The 22,458-nt window shown below is 38.8% G+C and overlaps 1 protein-coding gene across 8 annotated transcripts in view; it reads left to right on the forward strand.

Annotated features, from left to right (window-relative positions):
• The window catches only part of PIP5K1A (phosphatidylinositol-4-phosphate 5-kinase type 1 alpha), a 47,906-nt gene that overhangs the window by 6,534 nt on the left and 18,914 nt on the right, over nt 1-22,458 (forward strand). For 2 of the 8 annotated variants that reach the window (XM_079147546.1, XM_079147550.1), the window contains exons 2-3: nt 4,142-4,180; nt 18,469-18,515. In XM_079147546.1, coding sequence (XP_079003672.1) covers nt 4,142-4,180; nt 18,469-18,515 — 86 coding nt within the window. Of the gene's footprint in view, nt 1-4,141; nt 4,181-10,927; nt 12,525-18,468; nt 18,516-22,458 lie in introns of those variants that run through there. The other 6 variants (XM_079147549.1, XM_079147551.1, XM_079147547.1 and 3 more) reach the window with 5 other exon arrangements.

A 22,458-nucleotide genomic window follows, 5' to 3' on the forward strand; every position in this document is an offset into this window, starting at 1 on the left:
TATTAGCTTTTTCTGTGTACAATGTAGGTAAACAAGGAGCCTGATGACAGAGAAGTAGCTTGGCTATATTTCTGATTTCTGTGGTGGAGAGAATTGCTTTGAAGTCATTGTTGGGACAGTTATTGCACGTTACCTTCAGCTTTCTCTGTGGAAACATGTGCTTTTTAGTTGAGCAAGACTCATTGTACTTGCAAGATAGATAGAGCCAGATCTGGACATAGAATTAAGAGGTAGCAGTCTGCCAAAAATCTCAAATGCCTCTTGGCTATGGGTAGTTTATTTAGGAGATTCAGGTCTTTTAAGGAAGAACTTGGATTTGTTTCATTATTTCAGTTAAAGGACTGCTGCGAAGGGGTACATATTTGAGGCCTGAGAAGCAAGAAATTTGCCATTGTGGAACTGGAGACAAAAGTTCAACACAGGAAAATAGAATTGTTTTACTGTAATGCTGAGGTATTTTTCTTTTCTTTCTTTTTTTTTTAAAGCCATCAATGGATCTTTTATTTTTTTTATATGTGATGCTGAGTATCAAACCCAGGGCTTCACACAAGCCAGGCAAGCGCTCTATCATGGAACTACAACTCCAGCCCAATGAGTTATTGTTACTTAACTGCTCCATTTTCCAAACTGGGAAACTGAGGTTGAGAGACACTGTTACTAGTGGCAAAGATGTTTGTTATTGAGGTGAATCTTAATGGAATTGTAGCTCATTCCTTAATCTGCTTTTGGTTGGCTCTTAGCTAAGGTGATCCCCAGGCTGCTTTTAAAAGTTTCTGTTCCTTAGGAAAAACTGATGTCTGCTGGGTAACAAAACTTAGGTTTTCTCTGAGATATGACTTGGGTTTTAGTCATTAGTGAGGGTGATGGTACTTTTTAAAAAAAAAATATTATTGCTTAGAGCTGTGTGTTCAGTAATACTCCTCAGGAGGCATGTTGACATTTCAAACACATTTCTGAGTATTTTCATTTGGAGAACATATTGTGCCTCCCACCTGCAGGGATATAGTCAGAATGACTTTCAGTATTCCAAGTTAACATGGACTGGGGAGATTGCTTCAGAGAGTTCAGTGAGCAACTAGGTTGATTTTGTTTTGGTTTTACTTTGTTGAAAGGATTTTTAGTTTTTATTTTTATTTTTATTTATTTTATTTATTTATTTTTTGTTAAATGACTATCAACTTATCAACTAAGAGTCCCTTAAAGGTTAGCTTTTGCTTCTGAAAAGGCTCCCTTGTGCTTTTTGTGGGTGACCTCCCTCCCTAACCTCCTTCTCTCCCTCTTTCCTTCCTTCCTCTGAGTTACATCCCTAGCTCAAACTAGTTTATCTGTGCTCTAAAGTAGGAAATATTGATACATTTATGTGTTAATGTTGCTAGATCATTGAATTGCATCTCTGGGAACACCTTATGACCTGTCGAAGCAAAATACTGGTTGTCTGAAGAATGCACATCCGGCTAGCGTCCCCAAATTATATGTGTACTTCAAACCTTCAAGTCAGTCACACACTGCCTCTTAGTTTCTCATCTGGTGGATGATGTCATCTTATCTTGGACGGAAATACTTGTGCTCTGAAAGCACAGGGAGAGGCCCTGGTATTAAGGCCAATTCTGTTTTGTCCCACATGCTGGTGTGTGGGGGGGACCTAACTTGTTTCAGACCAATTCAATAAAAGAATCTTTGTTTAAATTATCTCCTCCTGGGCTGGGGCTGTAGCTCAGTGCTGGAGTGCTTGGCTAGCATGTGTGATGCACTGGATTCCGTCCTTAGCACCACATTTTAAAAAAACATAAAGACATTCTGTCATTCTGCAACTACAGAAAAACAAAAACAAAAACAAAAAACCCTCCTCCTTTAAGGTTACCTCACTTCTTCCTCTGGAATTTGTTCTTTTCATATCTCTCAGGATTACCCCGGTTTTTCTCTTTTCTCCTTTTATGTTTTCTTTTTCTTTCTTTTTTTTTTTAGTGCTGGGGTATCGAATCTAGCTCCACTCTACCACCAAGCTATATCCCCAGCTCTTTTTTATTTTTTATTTTAAAACAGGGTCTCCCTAAATTGCCTAGCTTTGCTTTGAACTTGTGGTCCTCTTGCCTCAGCCTCCTGCTTAGCTGGGATTACCGGTGCGCAGCACTGTGCCTGTCCCTTCTTTTGTGTTTTCTCATGCCTCTCAACAGTGAATTTTTGTCTCCAGTAGCTCAGTAGGTTTATGGAGAATCACAGTGCTGTTTTGCCAAGTGACTAGAAACCAGCCCTTCCAGTATCTTTTTCATCACAGACACAAGATAGGGTGGGGCCAAGGACCAAAATGGAATGCTTCCCTGAAACTAGTACACAGTTGCTCAAAAAATTTTCTGTGACACAGTGATGATTTAGCAAGAATTGACTGGGTTGTTTCTAGTTTGGCATTTGACTTGACTGGTTCAGCTCTTCTGAAATTACTTTAGTAACATTAATGATTTCCCAACTTTTTTTCATAATTTAGAGGCTGTTTTCTCCCCTTGTTTTGACATCTACAAGATATGCCAGAATTGGGTGTCCCTGTTTTATTTTTATTTATTTAATTTTTGGGGGGGGGGGTCCACTGGGAGTTGAATTCAGGGACACTTGACCACTGGCAATAGCACCAGCCCTGTTTTGTATTTTATTTAGAGACAGGGTCTCACTGAGTTGCTTAGGGCCTTCCTAGGTTGCTGAGACTGGTTTTGAACTTGTGATCCTCCTGCCTTAGCTCCCCACAGCTGGGATTACAGGGGAGCGCCACTGGACCCTGGGGGGTATCCCTGTTTTTTAAAGAAGTCATTTGAGCACTGGGGTGTGGCTCAATGGTAGAGTGCTTGCCTAGCATGTGTGAGGCACTGGGTTTGATTCTCTGCACCACGTATAAGTAAATGAATAAAATAAAGATCCATCAACATCTAAAGAATCTTTTTAAAAAGTTATTTGATATGTGAGGACTGTGGTTCCCTTTTTCAAAAAGAACCTGTTATATGTGTTCATGTACTTTTATTTCAAGTTGTGGTAATATGTACCAAAGTAATATGTACTTGAGAAAAACTACATATAGGAATTATGCTTATTTTTATCTTGGGATTGTCAACAGCATTCTAGGCATTTTTCTTTAAAAATTTTTTTCCTTCTAGCTTATTTTTGCCAACAGTATGACATGATCCCATAAGCTTGAGTTAATGTGTATGGGGAGGACAGGCTGTTGAGTAGTGGCATACTGGGAATTATGGGTTATAAAGTAAAGAGAATAACACTAAAAGGATCCTTATGTATTGCTTTTCTTTAATTGTTTAATTAAGTAATATACATATTAAATTTTTTGTTACAGAGTTTGTGTAATTCAGAAAAAATAGAAACTTAAAAAGTTAATCTGATCCCACCATCTAGAGATGTTATATTTTAACATTTTGGTATGTATTTTTTTTTTTTTTTTTTTTTGCCTTTTCTACATGTGTAAGTGAATGTAAATTTATAGATAAATGTATGAAAAATTATATCAGGGTCTGGAAATGTACCTCAGTGATAGAGTGCTTGACTAGCATGCACAAGATGTTATCTGGTCCCTAGCACCAAGAAAAAAAGATACACTATATTTTTAAAAGCTTTTTTACTCAACAATTTATTGTGATATTCATAAATATGTCAAAATAATAGTTTATAATCTGTTTTAAACTACATTATAATTGATAATACCAATCCCCTCTTGTTCATATAGGTTCTTTCCAGTTATGGTTACTTATGCATTCATAGTTATTATATACAATGCTATAGTAAACATCTCTATATCTTTGGATAGAAGCCTATATGCAGAGGAGCCTTATATCTAAAAAATTTGGCCAATTTGAATTCACTGAAGAGTTAAATGATTTGGAATACAAGTTTTGTGTCTGATCTTGGAATTTTTGTGCCAGAGCTGCTCCCTCTGTATTTTTGGACACTTACCTGGAATTGCAAAAAATCATTTCACATTTCACATTTAGTGTTAGACATTGAGCCAGGTGCTCTTCATAATTTTTAAACTTTTTAGAGGTTTTTTTTTTGTTGTTTTTGTTTTTTTGTTTTTTTTTTTTAATCTGCTATAAGCAAGTAGAACACCAAGAAGTAAGTGATAACTTTCTGTTTTTTTCCTCATTAGGTTTCAACTTTCTATGCTGTGGGGTCAACCGTAAGAGAGGTAGATCTGATGTATATCTGTGATGAAGAAGCATGAGCTCCTTTCAGTAACTAGCAGCTAGCTCCTCCTCCCCATAACAGTTGTACATTTTTTATAGTGCTATTGCATGATCTTCTGAGAAGGCTGTATGGATGTCTTGAAAACATTATTTGACTGTAGCTTCCATGTCCCTTTGGCTTCTCTGAAAAAAGTTGCTATCTTAACAGAGGTGTCTTTTCTCCTAGTTCTTGTTTCAGTAAAGTAGTCTCAGTTCTTTTCAGTTGCACCTCTCATTTCCCTCAATCTTTCTTATCCTATAGATGGGATTTCATAATTCATATAATAATAATTGCTAATATTTATAGAGCATTTACATGCTAAGTCTATACATGACATCTTATTTATTTTTTTATTTTTGTGGTGCTGGAGATTGAACCCAGGGCTTCTAAGAGCTCTACCACTGACCTATATCCCTGCCTGCTATTTCTGAATTTTATGGTTGTAATAATAAGGCCTAGAGAAGTTTTGGCCAAACCTACACAAGATTGCCTATTAGTAAATGATGAATCTAATATTCAAACCTAGCCATCCTGGGTGTTTTGCAGAGCCTATATTCCTACCCGCCATGTTATTGCTACCCTGGCTAACCGATAGTTTTGTTTTTGTTGGTGCTGGGGTTCAAACCCAGCATGTCTCACATGCTGGGCAAGTGCTCTGCCACTGAGCTGTACCTCTGCCTCCCCTTACTAATCTGAAAGTCTGTGTGTGAACTAACTCGAATTTATTTGTTTGTTTGTTTGTTTTATATGTTGTCTATCACCAGGGATTGGACACTGAACCATTGAGCCACATCCCCAGCCCTTTTTTTATTTTTTGTTTTAAGACAGGGTCTCTAAGTTGCTGAGGCTGCCTTTGAACTTGTGATCCGCCTGCCTCAACCTCCTGAACCACTAAGATAATAGGCATGCCATCCTGTGTGGTAGGACAGGTGGCTAATTCTGTATTTGATTCCAAGACACTGAAAACAAAATAAACTTTTTTTTTTTCCCACTGCAAATACAGCAGCAACAAGTCTTAATACTTTTAATCAGAGAAAGTTATATAACAAAAAGAAAACTCCAATCTGAGACAAATAGAACTTTATTTTTCCCCCCTATCAAAATGGTTAATGTCTTAATACAAAGGCAGAGGTACTTCTAAGCCAGGTGTGATGGCATACACCTATAATGCCAGCTTTTCGGGAGGCTGAAGCAGGAGAATTGCTTGAACCCGCAGGTTCTAGATTAGTCTGGGCAACATAGTGATACCCCATCTCAAAAATAAAAAACGGTACTTTCTCCTACTAGTGAGAACCTTAACATCTGTAAAGCTGTGAAACTGCTTTTTCAAGTATCAGACTTGATAGTTTGGCTTCTCTGGAGTACTGACATTGTCTGACACAGAACAAGGATAATTTCACTAATATAAACTACTACCACCCCTTCTTACCTCTCCTCCCCCATACTGGGGATTGAACCCAGGGGTCCTTACCACTCAGCTACATCCCCAACTCTTCTTTTGCCCCCAGTGTCCATACATCAGGTTTTATTGGAACATAGTCCTTCCTGTTCATATATATATTGTCTACAGCTATTTTCAAACTCAGAGACAAAGGTTGGTTGGGATAGAGACCTATGGCCCACAGAGCCTCAAATATTTACTCATTGACCCTTTACAGCAAGAGGTTGCCAGCCTCTGCTTTAGAGTTAGATCTCTCCTATTGGTCATAGGGGCTGGAGTTGTAGCTCAGAGGTTGAGCACTTGCCTAGCATGTATGAGACACTGGGTTCTATTCTTAGCACCACATATAAATAGATGAATAAAATAAAGGTCTGTCAACATCAAAAAATTTTAAAAAGAAATAAAAAAAGATTGATCATATGTGGAATAAGAAGGACATAAACCCCAGGCAAGAAGGGCGGGGAGGGACAAGGAGAAGAGGGTCCAGAAATTTGGACTGAAGAGCCTGAAGCTCTTTTCTAGGGAGTAAGGCAGCAGGAGCCAACAAGGCACAGGGGATAGATGGAAGGTGTTGTCTTGGGGGTGTGGCACCCTGGAATACTTCATCAGCATAGGGCCAGTGTGTGCTTGCATGTTCCCCTTCCTCTAATTTATGGCCTCCATGTATTTGGAAGCTTAAATCTTGATTTCCGGTGCAACACGATTCCTGAGCTATGTGATTGTCCCTGATATCGAAGGCGTTGGGGTGTCATCATGGCAGAATCTAAAGCAACTCTGACATCATTTTCAACTTTCTGGTAACCTTGCTTTGAGAAATAAAAAGCTGATCAGCCAGGTACTCTGGCATATGCCTGTAATTCCAGATACTTGGGAGGCTGAGGCAGGAGCCCAGCCCAAGTTCAAGGCCAACCTCAACAACTCAAAATAAAATTAAAAAAATAAAAAGATCTGTTGACTTAACTTAGTAGTAGAGCTTACCTGGCTTCCATTCTCAGTACCAGAGGGAGAGGGAGGAGAGGAGTGAGAGGAGGGAAGGTGCTAATGTTAATAAAGTATTTTACTTACTCCAGTGCATCCACTATTTTGTCATTTCACATGTAATCAATGCAAAATTTACTAAAGAGAAATTCTTTGTTTCCCTTTCATAAAAAACCTTTGAAATCCCGTGGGTATGTTATAGCTGACAGTGCATTCTGATTTGATGATTTCATGATGCTAAACTTCCATCAGAAATACTTGGTCTGGGGCTGGAGATGTGGCTCAGTGGTAGAGTGTTTGCCTAACATGCATGTGGCCCTGGGTTTGATCCTTCAGCACCATGAATGAATGAATGGATGGATGGATGGATGGATGGATGGATGGATGGATGGATGGAGAGATAACATGTTTGCCCTTTTTTTAAAAAAAGAAAAATACTTGGTGTGCAGGCATCGTGATGCACATCTGTAATCCCAGCATCTTGGGAGGAGGATCAAGAGTTCAAAGCCAGCCTCAGCAAAAGCGAGGCACTGAGCAACTCAGTGAGTCCCTGTCTCTAAATAAAATACAAAATAGGGCTGGACATGTGGCTCCGTGGTTGAGTGCCCCTGAGTTCAATCCCTAGTACCCCCCCCCACCAAAAAAATAAATAAATACTTGGTCTGTATTTATAATTTATAATATTAACACTGGAAAAAGTAGATGACATATTGAAATTATTCAAACATACTTAAGAATTTTTAAAATAATTCAAGTTTGCTTTTTGTTTTTTAATTTTTTTGGGCGGGGTTGTTGATGGACCTGTATTTTATTCATTTATTTATATGAGGTACTGAGGATTGAACCCAATGCCTCACACATGCTAGGCAAGCACTGTACCACTGAGCCACAACCCTAGCCCTCAAGTGTCAGTTTTTAAATTTAAATTTAAATTAATTAAAATTTAACAAAATTTAACTGGGCCTGGTGGCACATGCCTGCCATCCCAGCCACTCAGGAGGCTGAGGCTGGAGGATCCAAAATTCAAGACCAGCCTGGGCAGCCTAGCAAAATCCCATCTCAAAAAGAGAAAAGAAAGTGAACAAAATTTAAAATTTATTTCCCAGTTGTACTTGCCACATTTGAGGTCCTGGATAACTCTATGTGATTGGTGACAATAGCGTTGGACAGAATGGCTCTAGATAAATTCTGGGACACAGGACTGCCATGCATGGCTCTCTGACAGTTTCTGTCAACAAAGGGCAACAGTTACTATTTATACCAAATATGCATTCTCTGTTTAAACTCGCTGAATCACAGGAGGTAGAATACATAGTATCTTCATATTATCTGCCTGCAAAAGTGTCCTTCCTGGGTTGTCTACTTGTAAAAGGTATTTTATCTCCTGGGACCCCAGAAAAGTCACCAGGAAAGAGGAAAGGTATTCTTTGGCCAACACAGTCTTCGAAAGACAAAGGTTCAAAAAAGTCTCCAAAGTGGTTAAGTTTCCCCACTCATTAAATCAATAATCAAGTCTTGTCGGCTTTCTCTATAAAATATAAAAGTTAGAGGACTCAAAACCCGTTACTAAAGTATAGTCATCAAGATAATATAGTATAAAAATAGTGGAATGGAACTGGGACTCCAGAAATAAACCTGTACATCTAAGGTCAATTTATTCTTGACAGGATGCCAAACCTATTCAATGGACAAAGGGTAATCTTTTTAATAAATGGTGCTTGGACAACTGGACATGCAAATGCAGAAGAATTAATTCGAACTTCAAAACTTTACTTGAAATAACAAAGACCTAAATATAACAGCCAAAATTCTTAACACCTTTAGGAGAAAATAAAGTGGTTAATTTTTGTGACCATGGGTTGAGTAACAGTGTCTTAGATTTAACACCAAAAGCACAAGCAAACAACAGGTGAATTGTGCTTCATCCAGTTTTTTAATTTGTGGTATTAAATTATATACTATCACAAGAGTGAATGGAAACTCATGTAACAGGAGAAAATACTTGCAAATCATATGCTTGATAAGGATATAATACCAAAAATACACAAAGAACTTTTAGAACTCAACAATGAAAAGAAAAACAACCCAGTTTTTTAAAGTAACCAATTTGCCCAGGTTGGCCTTGAACTTGCCATCCTCCCATATCAGCATCCTGAGCAACTGGAACCACAGGCATGTACTCTCACACCTGGCTGGCTGGGTGAAAGGGTTTTTGTTTTTGTTTCTAGGCTTTTTGTTTGTTTTTACTTTTAATGGACCTTTATTTTATTTTATTTTATATTTATTTTAAATTATGTGGTGCTGAGAATTGAACCCAGTACCTCACACATGCTAGGCAAGAGCTCTGCCACTGAGCCACAAACTCAGTCCTGGGTAAAGTTTTTTAATACATAGTTCTTTAAAAAGAGCACAAACTACCAGTAAGCACATTAAAAGTGTTCCAAATTGTTAGTCATCAGGGAAATGAAAATCAAAACCATGCAGCCACTAAGGTGTTATAAATTAGTACACAAGGAAAATAGCAAGAATTGAAGAGCAGATAGAGACACTGGAACCTGGGACATTGCTGGAGGGAACTGGTGCCACCTCTGTGGAAAACAGTTCGGCAGTTCAGTTTCTCGAATGGTTAAACAGAATCGGGGGTATCGCTCCATGGTGCAGCAACTACTCAGCAGCATACAGTAGATCCTGGGTTCCATCCCAGAATCACATGTTAAAAAAAATAAAAGTTAAAGAATTACTTATATGACCCAGCAATTCCACTTTCAGGAGTGTATCTCCAAGAATTGAAAACATGTTCATATAAAAACTCGTATATCAATATTCATACCAGCATTATTCATGATAGCTTAAAGTCCCCATCTCTCTTTATTTTCTGTTGAGCCCTGTTAAATTTTGGAAGCTGGCCTTGAATTTCTGATCCTCCTGCCTCAACCTAAACTGCTGGAATTACAGGTGTGTGCCACCATGCCTGGCAGTTTCCTACTATTTTTGCCAGTGACATTGATGCCTGTTGCCACAGGAACTGAATATTGTTAATTTCATCAAGAGGAACTGAAGACTATACTCTTAATCCTCTGTCAATGAGATTGAAGGATCTCCTTGTCCCAAAAGAAGATAGTACCTCAAGGGACAAAAATTCATGTTTATATTATCAATTAGCAAATCTCAGGGGTGTGTGTGTGTTGCTGAGGATTGAACACTGAGCTATGTCCCCAGTCCTTTTTTTCCCCTCCACATTTTTTTATTGATGCATTATAGTTTTATGTAATGGTGGGATCATTTATTATATATTGGTACATGCACACAATATATGGAGGACAAAGAGGATGCAGAGGGATGTAGAATGTGGCTGTTAATGGGATAAGAAAAGAATATACAGAAGTTCTAGAAAATAGGGTGAGAGTGTAATCAAAAGAAATCGGATGTTAGCATGCAAAAAAGGGAGAAAGAGACTGAGGGAACAGGTAAACAAAAGGAAAAGAAAGCAAGAAAGTAAAGAAATAAAAACTTAAATTTTTTTTAAAAAGGAGAAAAAAGAAAATCTACTGTGTAACAGTCATATACTAATGAAACCTCCCAGTGTTCAGTAGCCTGATGCATGAGAGGTACCTGGCAATGAGCTTCAAGCCTCCAGCAGGCGTCTCAGGATGGGATTTGCCCCACCCGAAGGTCGGAGCTTCCAGGATTATCCAAGATGGCCGCTCTGGCTTCGAAATGTGTTGGCAAATGGGGAGTTGCAGCTCAGGGGTAGACGTGGTTGGCTGGAGGTCCTGGAGACGGGATGCAGTTGGTCCGGCAGGGGTCCTGGGGGTCCAGTGTTTGGTGTAGTTGTGGGATCCTGGAGGCCGGTGCAATCAGTCGGTCTGGGTTCCCGGTGATAGGGCTCAGTCAGTTGTTCTGGGGGTCCTGGCAGCAGGGAGCAGTCAGTTGATGTGAGGGCCCCAGAGGCAGGGAGTGGTCGGTTGGGCTGAGGGATCCTGCAGGTACTGTGACAGTGAACTTCCAGGCGATAGCAGGCAGCTGGTGCTCCACTGGTGGTCTGCGGTCAGTCTGCTGGCAGCTGTCGGATGATCGGGAGGTGAACCTCGAGTGTTGGGTGATGGATAGGGGTAAGGTAGGCGATGGACAGGCGAGAGGCAGGCAAATGGCGGATGATAGACGCCTGACAGCAATCGAGAAACAGATATCCTCTCTGTACACAATATAACAATATAATTTGAGCAGTATCCTTTCCCAGGATTTCCCCACTTTATCCCCGCCTCAGACTCCCAAGTGGCTGAAATTTGCAGGTGTGGGCTACCACACCCAGCCCCTTTGGAATTCTTTAAATAAAATTCAATAAATACTGCAGACTGTATTTCTACAGATAGGGAGTCTTTTTTGGAGGGATGTGGGGGGATGGAGCTAGGAGTATACCTCTGTGGTAGAGTGCTTGCTTAGTATTCATGAGGCCTTGGGTTTGATTCTTAGCATTAAATTATTATTATTTTATTTATTTTCTCAAGGGTTCTGTCTTAGAAATCTTTTTTATAGTTTTCCCCTCCTAAATCAGCAAACAAGTTTTACCCATTACATTTGATAGATATGTTTCTTAAGTTCTTAAAGTAGGTCCCATTCCCTGTAATGTTTTAAGGGCCAAATGAGATATATTCGTAAGCTTTTAAAGTGTTGTTCAAGTATAAGTTGTGTGATCATAAGAGAAATAACCTTTCTAAACTGAGTGTGGTGGTGTGGACCTGTAATCCCAGCATTTGGGACGCTGAGGTGGGAGGATTGCAAGTTCAAAACCAGCCTGAGCAATTTAGCAAGACCCTACCTCAAAAAATAAAAGGGACTGGGTTTGTGGCTCAGTGATTAAGGGCCCCTGGTTCAATCCCTGATACAAAAAACAACCTTTTGGGCTGGGGATATAGCTGTTGGTAGAGTACTTGCCTCGCAAGCACAGGGCCGTGGGTTCAATCCCCAGCACTGCAAAAAAAGAAAAAAAACAACCTTTCTAAAAATGTATCAGCATTGAAATTTAGTGATATAGTCAGTGTTAAGGAGAAATAGAGTGGGTTGATGCCCAAATAATGGAGAAAAAAAGCAGAAATAATAATTCAGTATTGAACTGGGGCACAGATATATTAAAAATGAACAAATGAACCAGAGCAGGATCTGGGTATAGCTAGCTTAGTGATATAGCCTGTACTTAGCATGTGTATGGCCGTGGGTTCAGTCACCAGCACTAGTAGGAAAAAAAAAAAAAAAAAAAAAAAAGTAGGAAGGCCAACAGGCATGGTTGAACACGTCTGTAATCCCAGCTACTCAAGGCTGAGGCAGAAGCATTGTGAATTTTAAGGACAAAATAAGGGATGGGAATATAGTGCCCCTGGGTTCAATCCCCACTATCAAAAAGAAAAAGCAATCAAGAAAGAAAATTGATCTAGTGAGGACATGCTGGTCTAGGACTAACTGTATATTATTTATGGCCAAGTTGTCAAACTATAGGTTTTTTTATTTCAAGTAGTACATGACACATTTCCAAGTATAGACTGATAGTAATTTAGACATTAGAATAATGATCCTTAAGATTTTGGGATTAGATGGGGAATGGTAGAGCCCAAAATCTTTCTAAGAAAATTTCCTCTAAGAAAGAGTAATTTTTTTCAGTACTGGGAATTGAACCTAGAGATGCTGTACCACTGAGCTATATCCCCAGCCCTCATGATGCTGAATCATATTCTCTTTAGAAATTGTTTGACCGACATATCCAGACCAGGTATTGCCATGCTGAGTTATTTGTTTTCTTTCTTTCTTTTTTCTTTGATTTGTTCTTTCCTTCTCCCTCTTCTCCTACCTCCTCTCCATACTTACAGAGCAAAAGACTTGATTATGAGGTTAACAGATACAGTGCTGGTAACATTGATTTCCTCAGTAGTTCTTTTTTTTTTTTTTTTTCTTTCTTTCTTTTTTTTGGTACTGGGGATTGAACCCAGAGTCTCTTCACCACTGAGCTACATCCCCAGCCCCCCACCTTTATTTTATTTATTAAAAAAAAAATTTTTTTTTAGTTGTCAGCGAGCCTTTATTTTATTTATTTACTTATTTATATGCGGTGTTAAGTATCAAATCCAGGGCTTCACACATGCCAGGCAAGCACTCTACCCCTGAGCCACAATTACAGACCCAATACCTTTATTTATTTATTTATTTTTATGTGGTGCTAAGGATTGAACCCAGTGCCTCACGTGGGCTAGGCAAGTGCTCCACCACTGAGCCACAGCCACAGCTGCCCCCACCTGCCAGCCCTTTCTAATATCTTATTTACAGACAGGGTCTCGCTGAGTTGCTGAGGGTCTCACTGGGTTGCTGAGGCTGGGCTTGAACTCAGGATCCTCCTGCCTTAGCCTCCCAAGTTGCTGGGATTACAGGCGTGAGCCACTGTGCCCAGCTCAGTAGATCATTTCTGTTAGCAAAGTTGTGGACCAGGTGGTCAAGCCAGTAGCAGATGGTATCAGATTTCCTATATGTCATTCTGCTCTTCACTGAGTTTATGGAACAAGCTGGGTGTTAACAACAATATTGGTAAAATACTCTAGGCAGTGTTCTCTTCCTTTCCTTTCTTTCGGTAGTTTGGATCTCTGATCTGTACCCTAGGAGTAACACTTCTGCCCCCACTATGTTGCCCAGGCTTCCCTCAAATTCCTGTGACCAAGTGATCCTCCTACCTCAGGCTTCAACCCTCTCCAGTAGCTGGGACTACAGGCATGTGTCATGTTGTCCAACTTACCTCATTTAATCTTTGCATAAACCTTATAAAATAGATTCCTCTTCTTTTTAGTTAAGTACAAAGAACAATTTGCCTGATGAACTGAACTTGAATTCCATGCATGTATCAATTTGTCAGGATGTACCCAACTACTATGTATTAACTATAAAACTCTTGATATATATATAAAAAAGATACAGTTGAGCCATGGGTCATAAAAGCCATCTATTAAAAAACTAAAGTATAGAGATTATAACATTTGTTAAATTAGTGATTTCTTTCAGATTGTGAATCATTCTAATTCCTAAATATTTCATTAGATTTCTTACTAAAGTCATTTGGAAGGCAGCTATCCTCACCACTGTACCACCAACACTAAAGTCATTTGGAAACTCAAAAAAACAAACAAACAATACATTCAGTGCAGGTAGAAGTTGATTCGCATTCCTACCTACATCCTCATCTTGATTTCTGCTGTGAACAAAAATTTGGTGTTTCAGATTTACTTATTAGCGGCTGGGGATGTAGCTCAATGGTAGAGTGCTTGCCTATCAGGTTCAAGCCCTGGATTCAATCCCCAGTATCTTAAATAAATAAATAAAATTTATGTATTAAATATCTGTTCACTGAAGATGTGTAAGATAAATCTGTAGTTAATCTTATCATTTATTCAAATACATGCCTTTTGTTCACTTACATTTGAAAAAGACTTCAAGAGTGTGTTGCTGGGCACAGTGGCACATCCCTATAATCCCAAAAGCTCAGGAGGTTGAGTCAGGACGATCATGAGTTCAAAGCCAGCCTCAATAAAAGCCAGGTGCTAAGCAACTCAGTGAGACCCTGTTTCTAAATAAAATACAAAATAGGGCTGAGGATGTGGTTCAGTGATCGAGTACCCCTGAGTTCAGTCACTTATTTTGGGGGCGTGTGGCATGTGCCTGTAAGTGTGTTTAGCTGGGTGTGTGGCATGTGCCTGTAATCTCAGTGACTGGGGAGGATGAGGCAGGAGAATCCCAAGTTTGAGGTCAGCCTCAGCAGTTTAGCGAGTCCTAAGAAACTTACTGAGACCCTATCTTAAAAAATAAAAAGGTCAGGAGATGTAGCTCAGTGGTAAAGTACCTCTGGGTTCAGTCCCAGTACCACATCTACAGAAAAATCTGCTCTGAAAGGTTAAATCTTCTCTCAAGGGTTTGTAGTTCCATAACCTTCATTCAAGATCACATAACATGATCAACAGCAAAGTCAGTTCATGATCCCTGCAACTGTATTCCCCTCCCTCTTTTCCCTTCTATACTTCTCCCATTCTCCTTCCCTTACTAGACTTCCTTTCTGTCATTATTAATTTATATTTGATTAGTTCTTTCTACCTATGCATAAAGGTGAAGTTCCCTGTGGTATATTTATTTATGCACATAACATGGTTTTTAAAGAATTCATTCTACATTGCTTCCCCTTTCCCATCCCTCCACACTGCCTCTCGATTTCCTTCTGTATTACCATTCTTCTCTTTATGTTAATCTATCCTTCCTCCTTTATTTTACTCTAGTTTTCGTGTATGAGAGAAAACATTCAACCTTTGAGTTTGCATTTGACTTTTTTCACTTTGCATGATATTCTCCTTTTCTATCCATTTAACCAGTATTTAAATGCCAGCAACTTAATTCTTTTTTATGGATGAGTAGAACTCCATTATGTGTGTGTGTATACATACATACATACATACATACATACATTCATACATATGTAAATACACAATTTCTTAACCCATTTCATTCATCTATTCATGGGCATCTGGGTTGATTCCATAATTTAACTATTGTGAATTGTGCTACTGTAAGGATTGAGGTGACTGTATTGCTGTAATATACGTGTTTTAGATCTTTTGGGAAAATACCAAGGAGTCAGAGAGCTGGGTCATATGGTGGTTCCATCCTGAGTTTTTTGAGGAATCTCCATACTGTTTTCCAGAGTGGTTGTACTAGTCTGCAGTCCCACCAATAATGTATAAGTGCACCTTTTCCCCCACAACCTCTCCAGCATTTATTATTTGTATTCTTGATCATTGCCATTCTGACTGGAGTAAGATGAAATCTTAGTGTAGTTTAGGTTTGCGTTTCCCTAGTTGCTAGAGATTTTGAGCGCTTATTCATATATTGTGGGCCATGAATGTGTCTTCTTCTGAGAAGTTTGTTTAGTTCTTTTGTCCCATTTTTGTATTATTTGTAGGATTTTTGGTGCTAAGTTTTTTGAGTTCTTTATATATTCTGGATATTAATCCCCTATCAGAGGAGTAGCTGGCCAAGATTTCCTCTCATTTCTGGAAGATTTTTGTAGGCTCGCTCTTCACAGTACATATGGACATTCAAATTTCCCAGTACCATTTGTTAAAAAAGGTATCTTTTCTCCAAAATATATTTTTAGCACCTTTGTTAAATATCAAATGGCTGTAGGTATGTGAGTTTGTCTTTGTGTCTTCTGTTCTGTTCCATTGGTCTTCAGGTCTGTTTTGATGCCAATACTATGCTGTTTTTGTTACTTACAGCTCTGTAGTATAGTTTCAGATCAGGTATTGTGATGTCTTCTTCACTTTTCTTGCTTAGTATTTCTTTGGCTATTGTAACTCTTCCAAGTGAATTTTAAAAATGTTTTTTCTACTTCTGTGGAGAGAGTTCATTGGTATTTTGATAGGTATTATTTTTGGTAGTATAGTCACTTTGACAATATTATTCTGCTTATCCAAGAACATGGAATGGCTTTCCATCTTCTAAGGTCTTCAGTTTCTTTCTTCAATGTTCTATTATTTTTATTGTAGAGCTTTTTTGCCTCATTGGTTAGTCAATTCCCCATTATTTTATTTTTTTGAGGCTATTGTGAATTGGATGGTTTTCCTGATTCCTTCCTTGGCTATATAGGAAAACAGCCTTGGAGTATAGGAAAACTGTTGATTTAATGGGTGTTGATTGTGTATCCTGCTACTTTGCTGAACTCATTTATAAGCAATAAAAGTCTTCTAGTGGAGTTTTTGAGTCTTGTAGATATAGGATCTTGTCATCAGCAAACATAGTTTGACTTCTTTTCCTATTTGAATCCCATTGATTTCCTTTTCTTGCCTGATCACTCTGGCTAATGTTTCAAAGACTATATTGAATAGGAGTGGTGAGAGTGGACAGCCCTGTCTTACTCCTGATTTTAGAGGAAATGCTTTTTAGTTTTCCTGCATTCAGTATATATTGGTTTTGGATTTGTCATAAATGGCATGTATGATGTTGAGGTAAGTTCCTTTGATCCCTAGCTTCTTTAGTGTTTGTGGGGTTTTTTGTTAGCTTGTTTATGTTCTTTTTTGGTGTCGGGGATTGAATTCTGGTGCGCCAACCACTGAGCCACATCCCCAGCCCTTTTTTCCTTTTTTTATTTTATCTGAAGATGGGGTCTCACTGAGTTGCTTAGGGCCTCCCTAAGTTGCTGAACCCATCTTTGAACTCACAATACTACTGCCTCAGCCTCCCCAAACTGCTGGGACTACAGGCATGTGCCACTGTGCCTGGCCTGTGTATTATTTTATTATTCTCAATGTCATTGATTTTGTCTCTGACCTTAATTATTTCCTATCTTCTCCTGGTTTTGGAGTTAGTTTTTCTAAGGTCTTGAGGTAGAATGTAACTTATTTATTTATTTTATTTTATTTATTTATTTTTTTGGTGGTACTGGGGATTGAACCCAGGACTTTGTGTGCATGCAAAGCAAGCACTCTTACTAACTGAGCTATATCCTCAGCCCCCAGAATCTTGTTTTGTTTTGTTTTTTAATGTAGGTACTCAGTGCTATAAATTTTCTCTTAGAATTGCTTTTATGCTGTCCTAGAGATTTTGATAAATTGTATTTCCGTTCTTGTTTGTTTCTTGATTTTTAATCACATTTCTTCTTTGATCCATTCTTCACTTAAGAGAGTGTTGTTCAGCTTCCATGTGTTTATGTGGTGAATACTTTTTTATTGTTTTGACATTATTTTCTCAATTTAACCTTCCTCATTTCCATAAGCCAGCTCTCTACCTGGTAAAATAATTAATAATGGAGGAAAGTACCATAGATTTACTCTAATGTACTATACATATACCTTAAAAGAATACATTATCAGTTAAACCTCAGGGTCTCTGTTGAGTCCTGGGTATCTCTTGCGCCTTTTCTCTTTCAGTGTGACCTTCTGACTCTGATTATTAAATGTATAAAGAATAATTACATTTAGCTGGGGGGGGTATGCACCTATAATCCTGGCTTCTTGGGAGGCTGAAGCAGGAGGATCACAAGTTGGCTACTGGGCTGCAAACCTGGGCAAAAAATAAAAAGAACTGGGGGTAGCTCAGTGGTAAAGTGCCCCTGGGTTCAATCCCCACTATTGGAGTAGGCTGGGACAAATTGTGTTTCTCAGAGAAATTATGACCACTTGAATAAGAAAAGGGGCTAGAACAATAATGGAATTGCATAAGGCCTTTCTTATGTGTATGTGCTTTTTTTTTGTTGTTTGTTTTGTTTGTTCTGGTACTGGAGATTGAACCCAGGAATGCTTAGCCAGCCACTGAGCCACATCCTCAACCCTTTTTTAAATATTCTGTTTAGCAACAGGGTCTCGCTGAGTTGCTTAGGGCCTCAGCTTCCTGAGCTGCTGGGATTACAGTTGTTCTCCACCACACCTGGCTTTTATTGTTTTCTTATTCTCATTTGAGGTGACATTTAAAAGCACTATTAAAAAGGATATAATATCTGATCTGAGAGACAGACAGGAGGACTGCAAGTTCAAAGCCATCCTCAGCAGTGGTGAGGCGCTAAGCAACTCAATGAGACCCTGTCTCTAAATAAAATACAAAATAGGACTGAGGATGTGGTTCAGTGGTTGAGTGCCCCTAAGTTCAGTCCCCAGTACCCCCTCACCCCCAAAATAAAAAATAAGAACGTGGTTGTATCACTGAGCGAGAGCTTATAGTCTTGCTTGATGTGCAAAACCTCGATTCTTTTAGTGTGTTTGATAGAGATGGTGTATGTTTATCTCTTTATCTTTTTTTTTTTTTTTCCTGTTTTTAAGCAGCACCAGCACCTGGAATCAAGAGACCCATGGCATCTGCTTCTGAGGTGAGTTTCATTTTAACACAGTGCTTACTGAAATTTTAATCCTGATATAAAAGGATATCTGTTCATGGCATCTTTATTTTCCCTCTGCTTAGGCATTAGAAGTTAGACAGGGTTTCTTTCTTTTTCTGTGGACCTGGGTATGGAATCCAGGTTTTTTAAGCATGTCAGGTCAGTAATCTACCGACGAGCTTACATCCCAGCCCTAGATAGGGTGCTTTCTCTGTCTCCCGCTCATTTTTATTTTTATCATACTGGGCTTTGTGCACACTGGATAAGTGCTCTATGACTGAGCTATATCCCTTTTCTTATGTTTTTGGTACTGGGGATTGAACCCAGGGGTACTTAACCACCCACATCCCCAGTCCCTTTTTATATTTTCTTTAGAAACAGAGTCTTGCTGAGTTGTGTAGGGCCTTGCTAAGTTGCTGAGTCTGGCTTCAAACTCTCAGTCTTTCTTCCTTAGCCTCCATAGTTGCTGGGATCACAGGCATGCACCACTGAGCCCTGCTGGCCTCAAATATTTCATCCTCCTCCTTCAGCCTCCCAGATCACTGGGATTACAGGCACATACCACCTCAGTCAGCTCTTTGTATCTCTTTGATAGGCTACAAATTGTACAGCTCTTCTTTTGTTATTTCATTATGAATATTAACAATATCTCACATTTGTTGAACATTTCTTAGTGTACCAATTGCAGTGTATATAACACCTAACAGTAAATACTGTATTTAAGTGTCCTTTATAGATGTTCTTATTTAATCCTGCAAACAACCCCCAAGGTGATGAATAACTGTTAGAAAGATAACTGTTGTTATCCATGATAACAGATGAAGAAAGTGAGGATTAGATGTTCTGTAACTTGCCCCAAATCACATACAACTATTAAGTGGGATTAATAAGGCTGAGATTCAAACCTTGACAGTCTGGTATTGAAGTTCATTCTTTTATTTTGCTGTTACTGTCTCTTGTTCATGTACTTTCAGTGCATAGCAAGCACTTTTTTAAAAAAAAAATTTATTTTATTTGTTTTGTTTGTAGGTGAACCCAGTGCCTTTATTTTATTTTTACATGGTGCTGAGTATCGAACTCGGGGCCTCATGCATGCTGGGCAAGCACTTTACCACCAAGCCACAACCCAGCCCAGAAATACTTCTTTATTTATTTATTTATTTATTTATTTATTTATTTATTTTTTATTGTAAACAAATGGGATACATGTTGTTTCTCTGTTTGTACATGGCGTAAAGGCATACCATTTGTGTAATCATAAATTTACAGAGTAATGTTGTTTGATTCGTTCTGTTATTTTGTCCCTTCCCCCCACCCCTCCCACCCCTCTTTACCCTCTATACAGTACTTCCTTCCTCCATACTTGCCCCCCTCCCTAACCCTAACACTAACCCTTCCCTCCCCCGCATTATGTGTCATCCTCCACTTATTAGCGATATCATTCGTCCTTTGGCTTTTTGAGATTGGCTTATCTCACTTAGCATGATATTCTCCAATTTCATCCATTTGCCTGCAAATGCCATAATTTTATCATTCTTTATGGCTGAGTAATATTCCATTGTATATATATACCACAGTTTCTTTATCCACTCATCAATTGAAGGGCATCTAGGTTGGTTCCACAGTCTGGCTATTGTGAATTGAGCAGCTATGAACATTGATGTGGCTGTATCTCTGAAGTATGCTGATTTTAAGTCCTTTGGGTATAGGCCAAGGAGTGGGATAGCTGGGTCAAATGGAGGGTCCATTCCAAGTTTTCTAAGGAATCTCCACACTGCTTTCCAGAGTGGCTGCACTAATTTGCAGTCCCACCAGCAATGTATGAGTGTACCTTTCTCCCCACATCCTCGCCAACACCTGTTGTTGCTCGTATTCTTGATAATCGCCATTCTAATTGGGGTGAGATGGAATCTTAGGGTGGTTTTGATTTGCATTTCTCTTATTACTAGAGACGTTGAACATTTTTCCATATGTTTGTTGATTGCTTGTAGATCTTCTTCTGTGAAGTGTCTATTCATTTCCTTAGCCCGTTTGTCGACTGGATTATTTGAATTCTTGGAGTAAAGTTTTTTGAGTTCTTTATAGATTCTGGAGATTAGTGCTCTATCTGAAGTATGATTGGCAAAGATATTCTCCCATTCTGTAGGCTCTTTCTTCGCATTGCTGATAGTTTCCTTTGCTGAGAGAAAGCTTTTTGGTTTGAATCTATCGCAGTGGTTGATTCTAGCTTTTATTTCTAGTGCTATGGGAGTCCTGTTAAGGAAGTCTGATCCTAGACCAACAAGGTGAAGATTTGGACCTACTTTTTCTTCTATAATCTGCAGGGTCTCTGGTCTGATTCCGAGGTCCTTAATCCATTTTGAGTTTAGTTTCGTGCATGGTGAGAGATATGGGTTTAGTTTCATTCTGTTGCATATGGATTTCCAATTCTCCCAGCACCATTTGTTGAAGAGGCTATCTTTTCTCCATTGCATCTTTTTGGCCCCTTTGTCTAGTATGAGAAAATTGTATTTATTTGGGTTTGTGTCCGTGTCCTCTATTCTGTACCATTGATCTACCTTTCTATTTTGGTACCAATACCATGCCGTTTTTGTTACTATTGCTTTGTAGTAGAGTTGAAGATCTGGTATTGCAATACCCCCTGTTTCACTCTTCCTGCTAAGGATTGCTTTAGCTATTCTGGGTTTCTTATTCTTCCAGATGAATTTCATAATTGCTTGCTCTATTTCTGTAAGGTACGTCATTGGGATTTTAATTGGAATTGCATTGAATTTGTATAGCACTTTAGCTAGTATGGCCATTTTGACAATATTAATTCTTCCTATCCAAGAGCATGGAAGATCTTTCCATCTTCTAAGGTGTTCTTTAATTTCTTTCTTTAGTGTTCTGTAGTTCTCATTGTAGAGGTCTTTCACCTCTTTTGTGAGATTGATTCCCAAGTATTTTATTTTTTTCGAGGCTATTGTGAATGGGGTAGTTTTCCTAATTTCTCTTTCTGAAGATTCATCACTTATGTATAAAATGCGTTGGATTTATGGGCATTGATCTTGTAACCTGCTACTTTACTGAATTCACTTATGAGTTCTAAGAGTTTTCTGGTGGAATTTCCAGGTTCCTCTGAATATATAATCATGTCATCAACGAACAGGGATAGTTTGAGTTCTTTTCCAATTCGTATCCCTTTAATTTCTTTGGTTTGTCTAATTGCTCTGGCCAGAGTCTCAAGAACGATGTTGAATAGAAGTGGTGAAAGAGGGCATCCCTGCCTTGTTCCAGTTTTTAGGGGGAGTGCTTTCAGTTTTTCACCATTTAGAATGATATTAGCCATGGGCTTAGCATAAATGGCCTTTACAATGTTAAGGAATGTTCCCACTATCCCTATTTTTTCTAGTGTTTTGAGCATGAAGGGGTGCTGTATTTTATCAAATGCTTTTTCTGCTTCTATTGAAATAATCATGTGATTCTTGACTTTAAGTCTATTGATATGGTGAATTACGTTTATTGATTTCCGGATGTTGAACCAACCTTGCATCCCTGAGAAATACTTCTTTTAATCACTAGGAATCTATAAATTTCCCAACTTCTTCTTTTCTGTACAGAATATATTTGTTTAACTTTTTCCCCGTGAGTATTTCCCAGCTCTCCTTTCACCTCTTGCTTCCCTCTTATATTTTGTTTCAGAGGCCTCAGAATGCAGATCCTTTTGGATTAGGACTATAGACTTTTCTGAGTACCTTCAAAGAGTACCTTCATGTCTATTGCACTGGCATCTTGGCTTTTGGAAATAGCCTTTTAGACTCTGCTCTACTGGTCTTATTCTTCCCCTATTTCAGGAGCTGCTTTGTGGGTGGAAAAGAAAATTTCTGCTGGTGAATTCAGTTTGAACAAATAATATTGAGATTGGCTTGTGGATTAGAGAAGTCATCATTTCTAA

This window comes from Sciurus vulgaris (assembly GCF_902686455.1).
Source record: "Sciurus vulgaris genome assembly, chromosome: 1".
Lineage (NCBI taxonomy): Eukaryota > Metazoa > Chordata > Mammalia > Rodentia > Sciuridae > Sciurus > Sciurus vulgaris.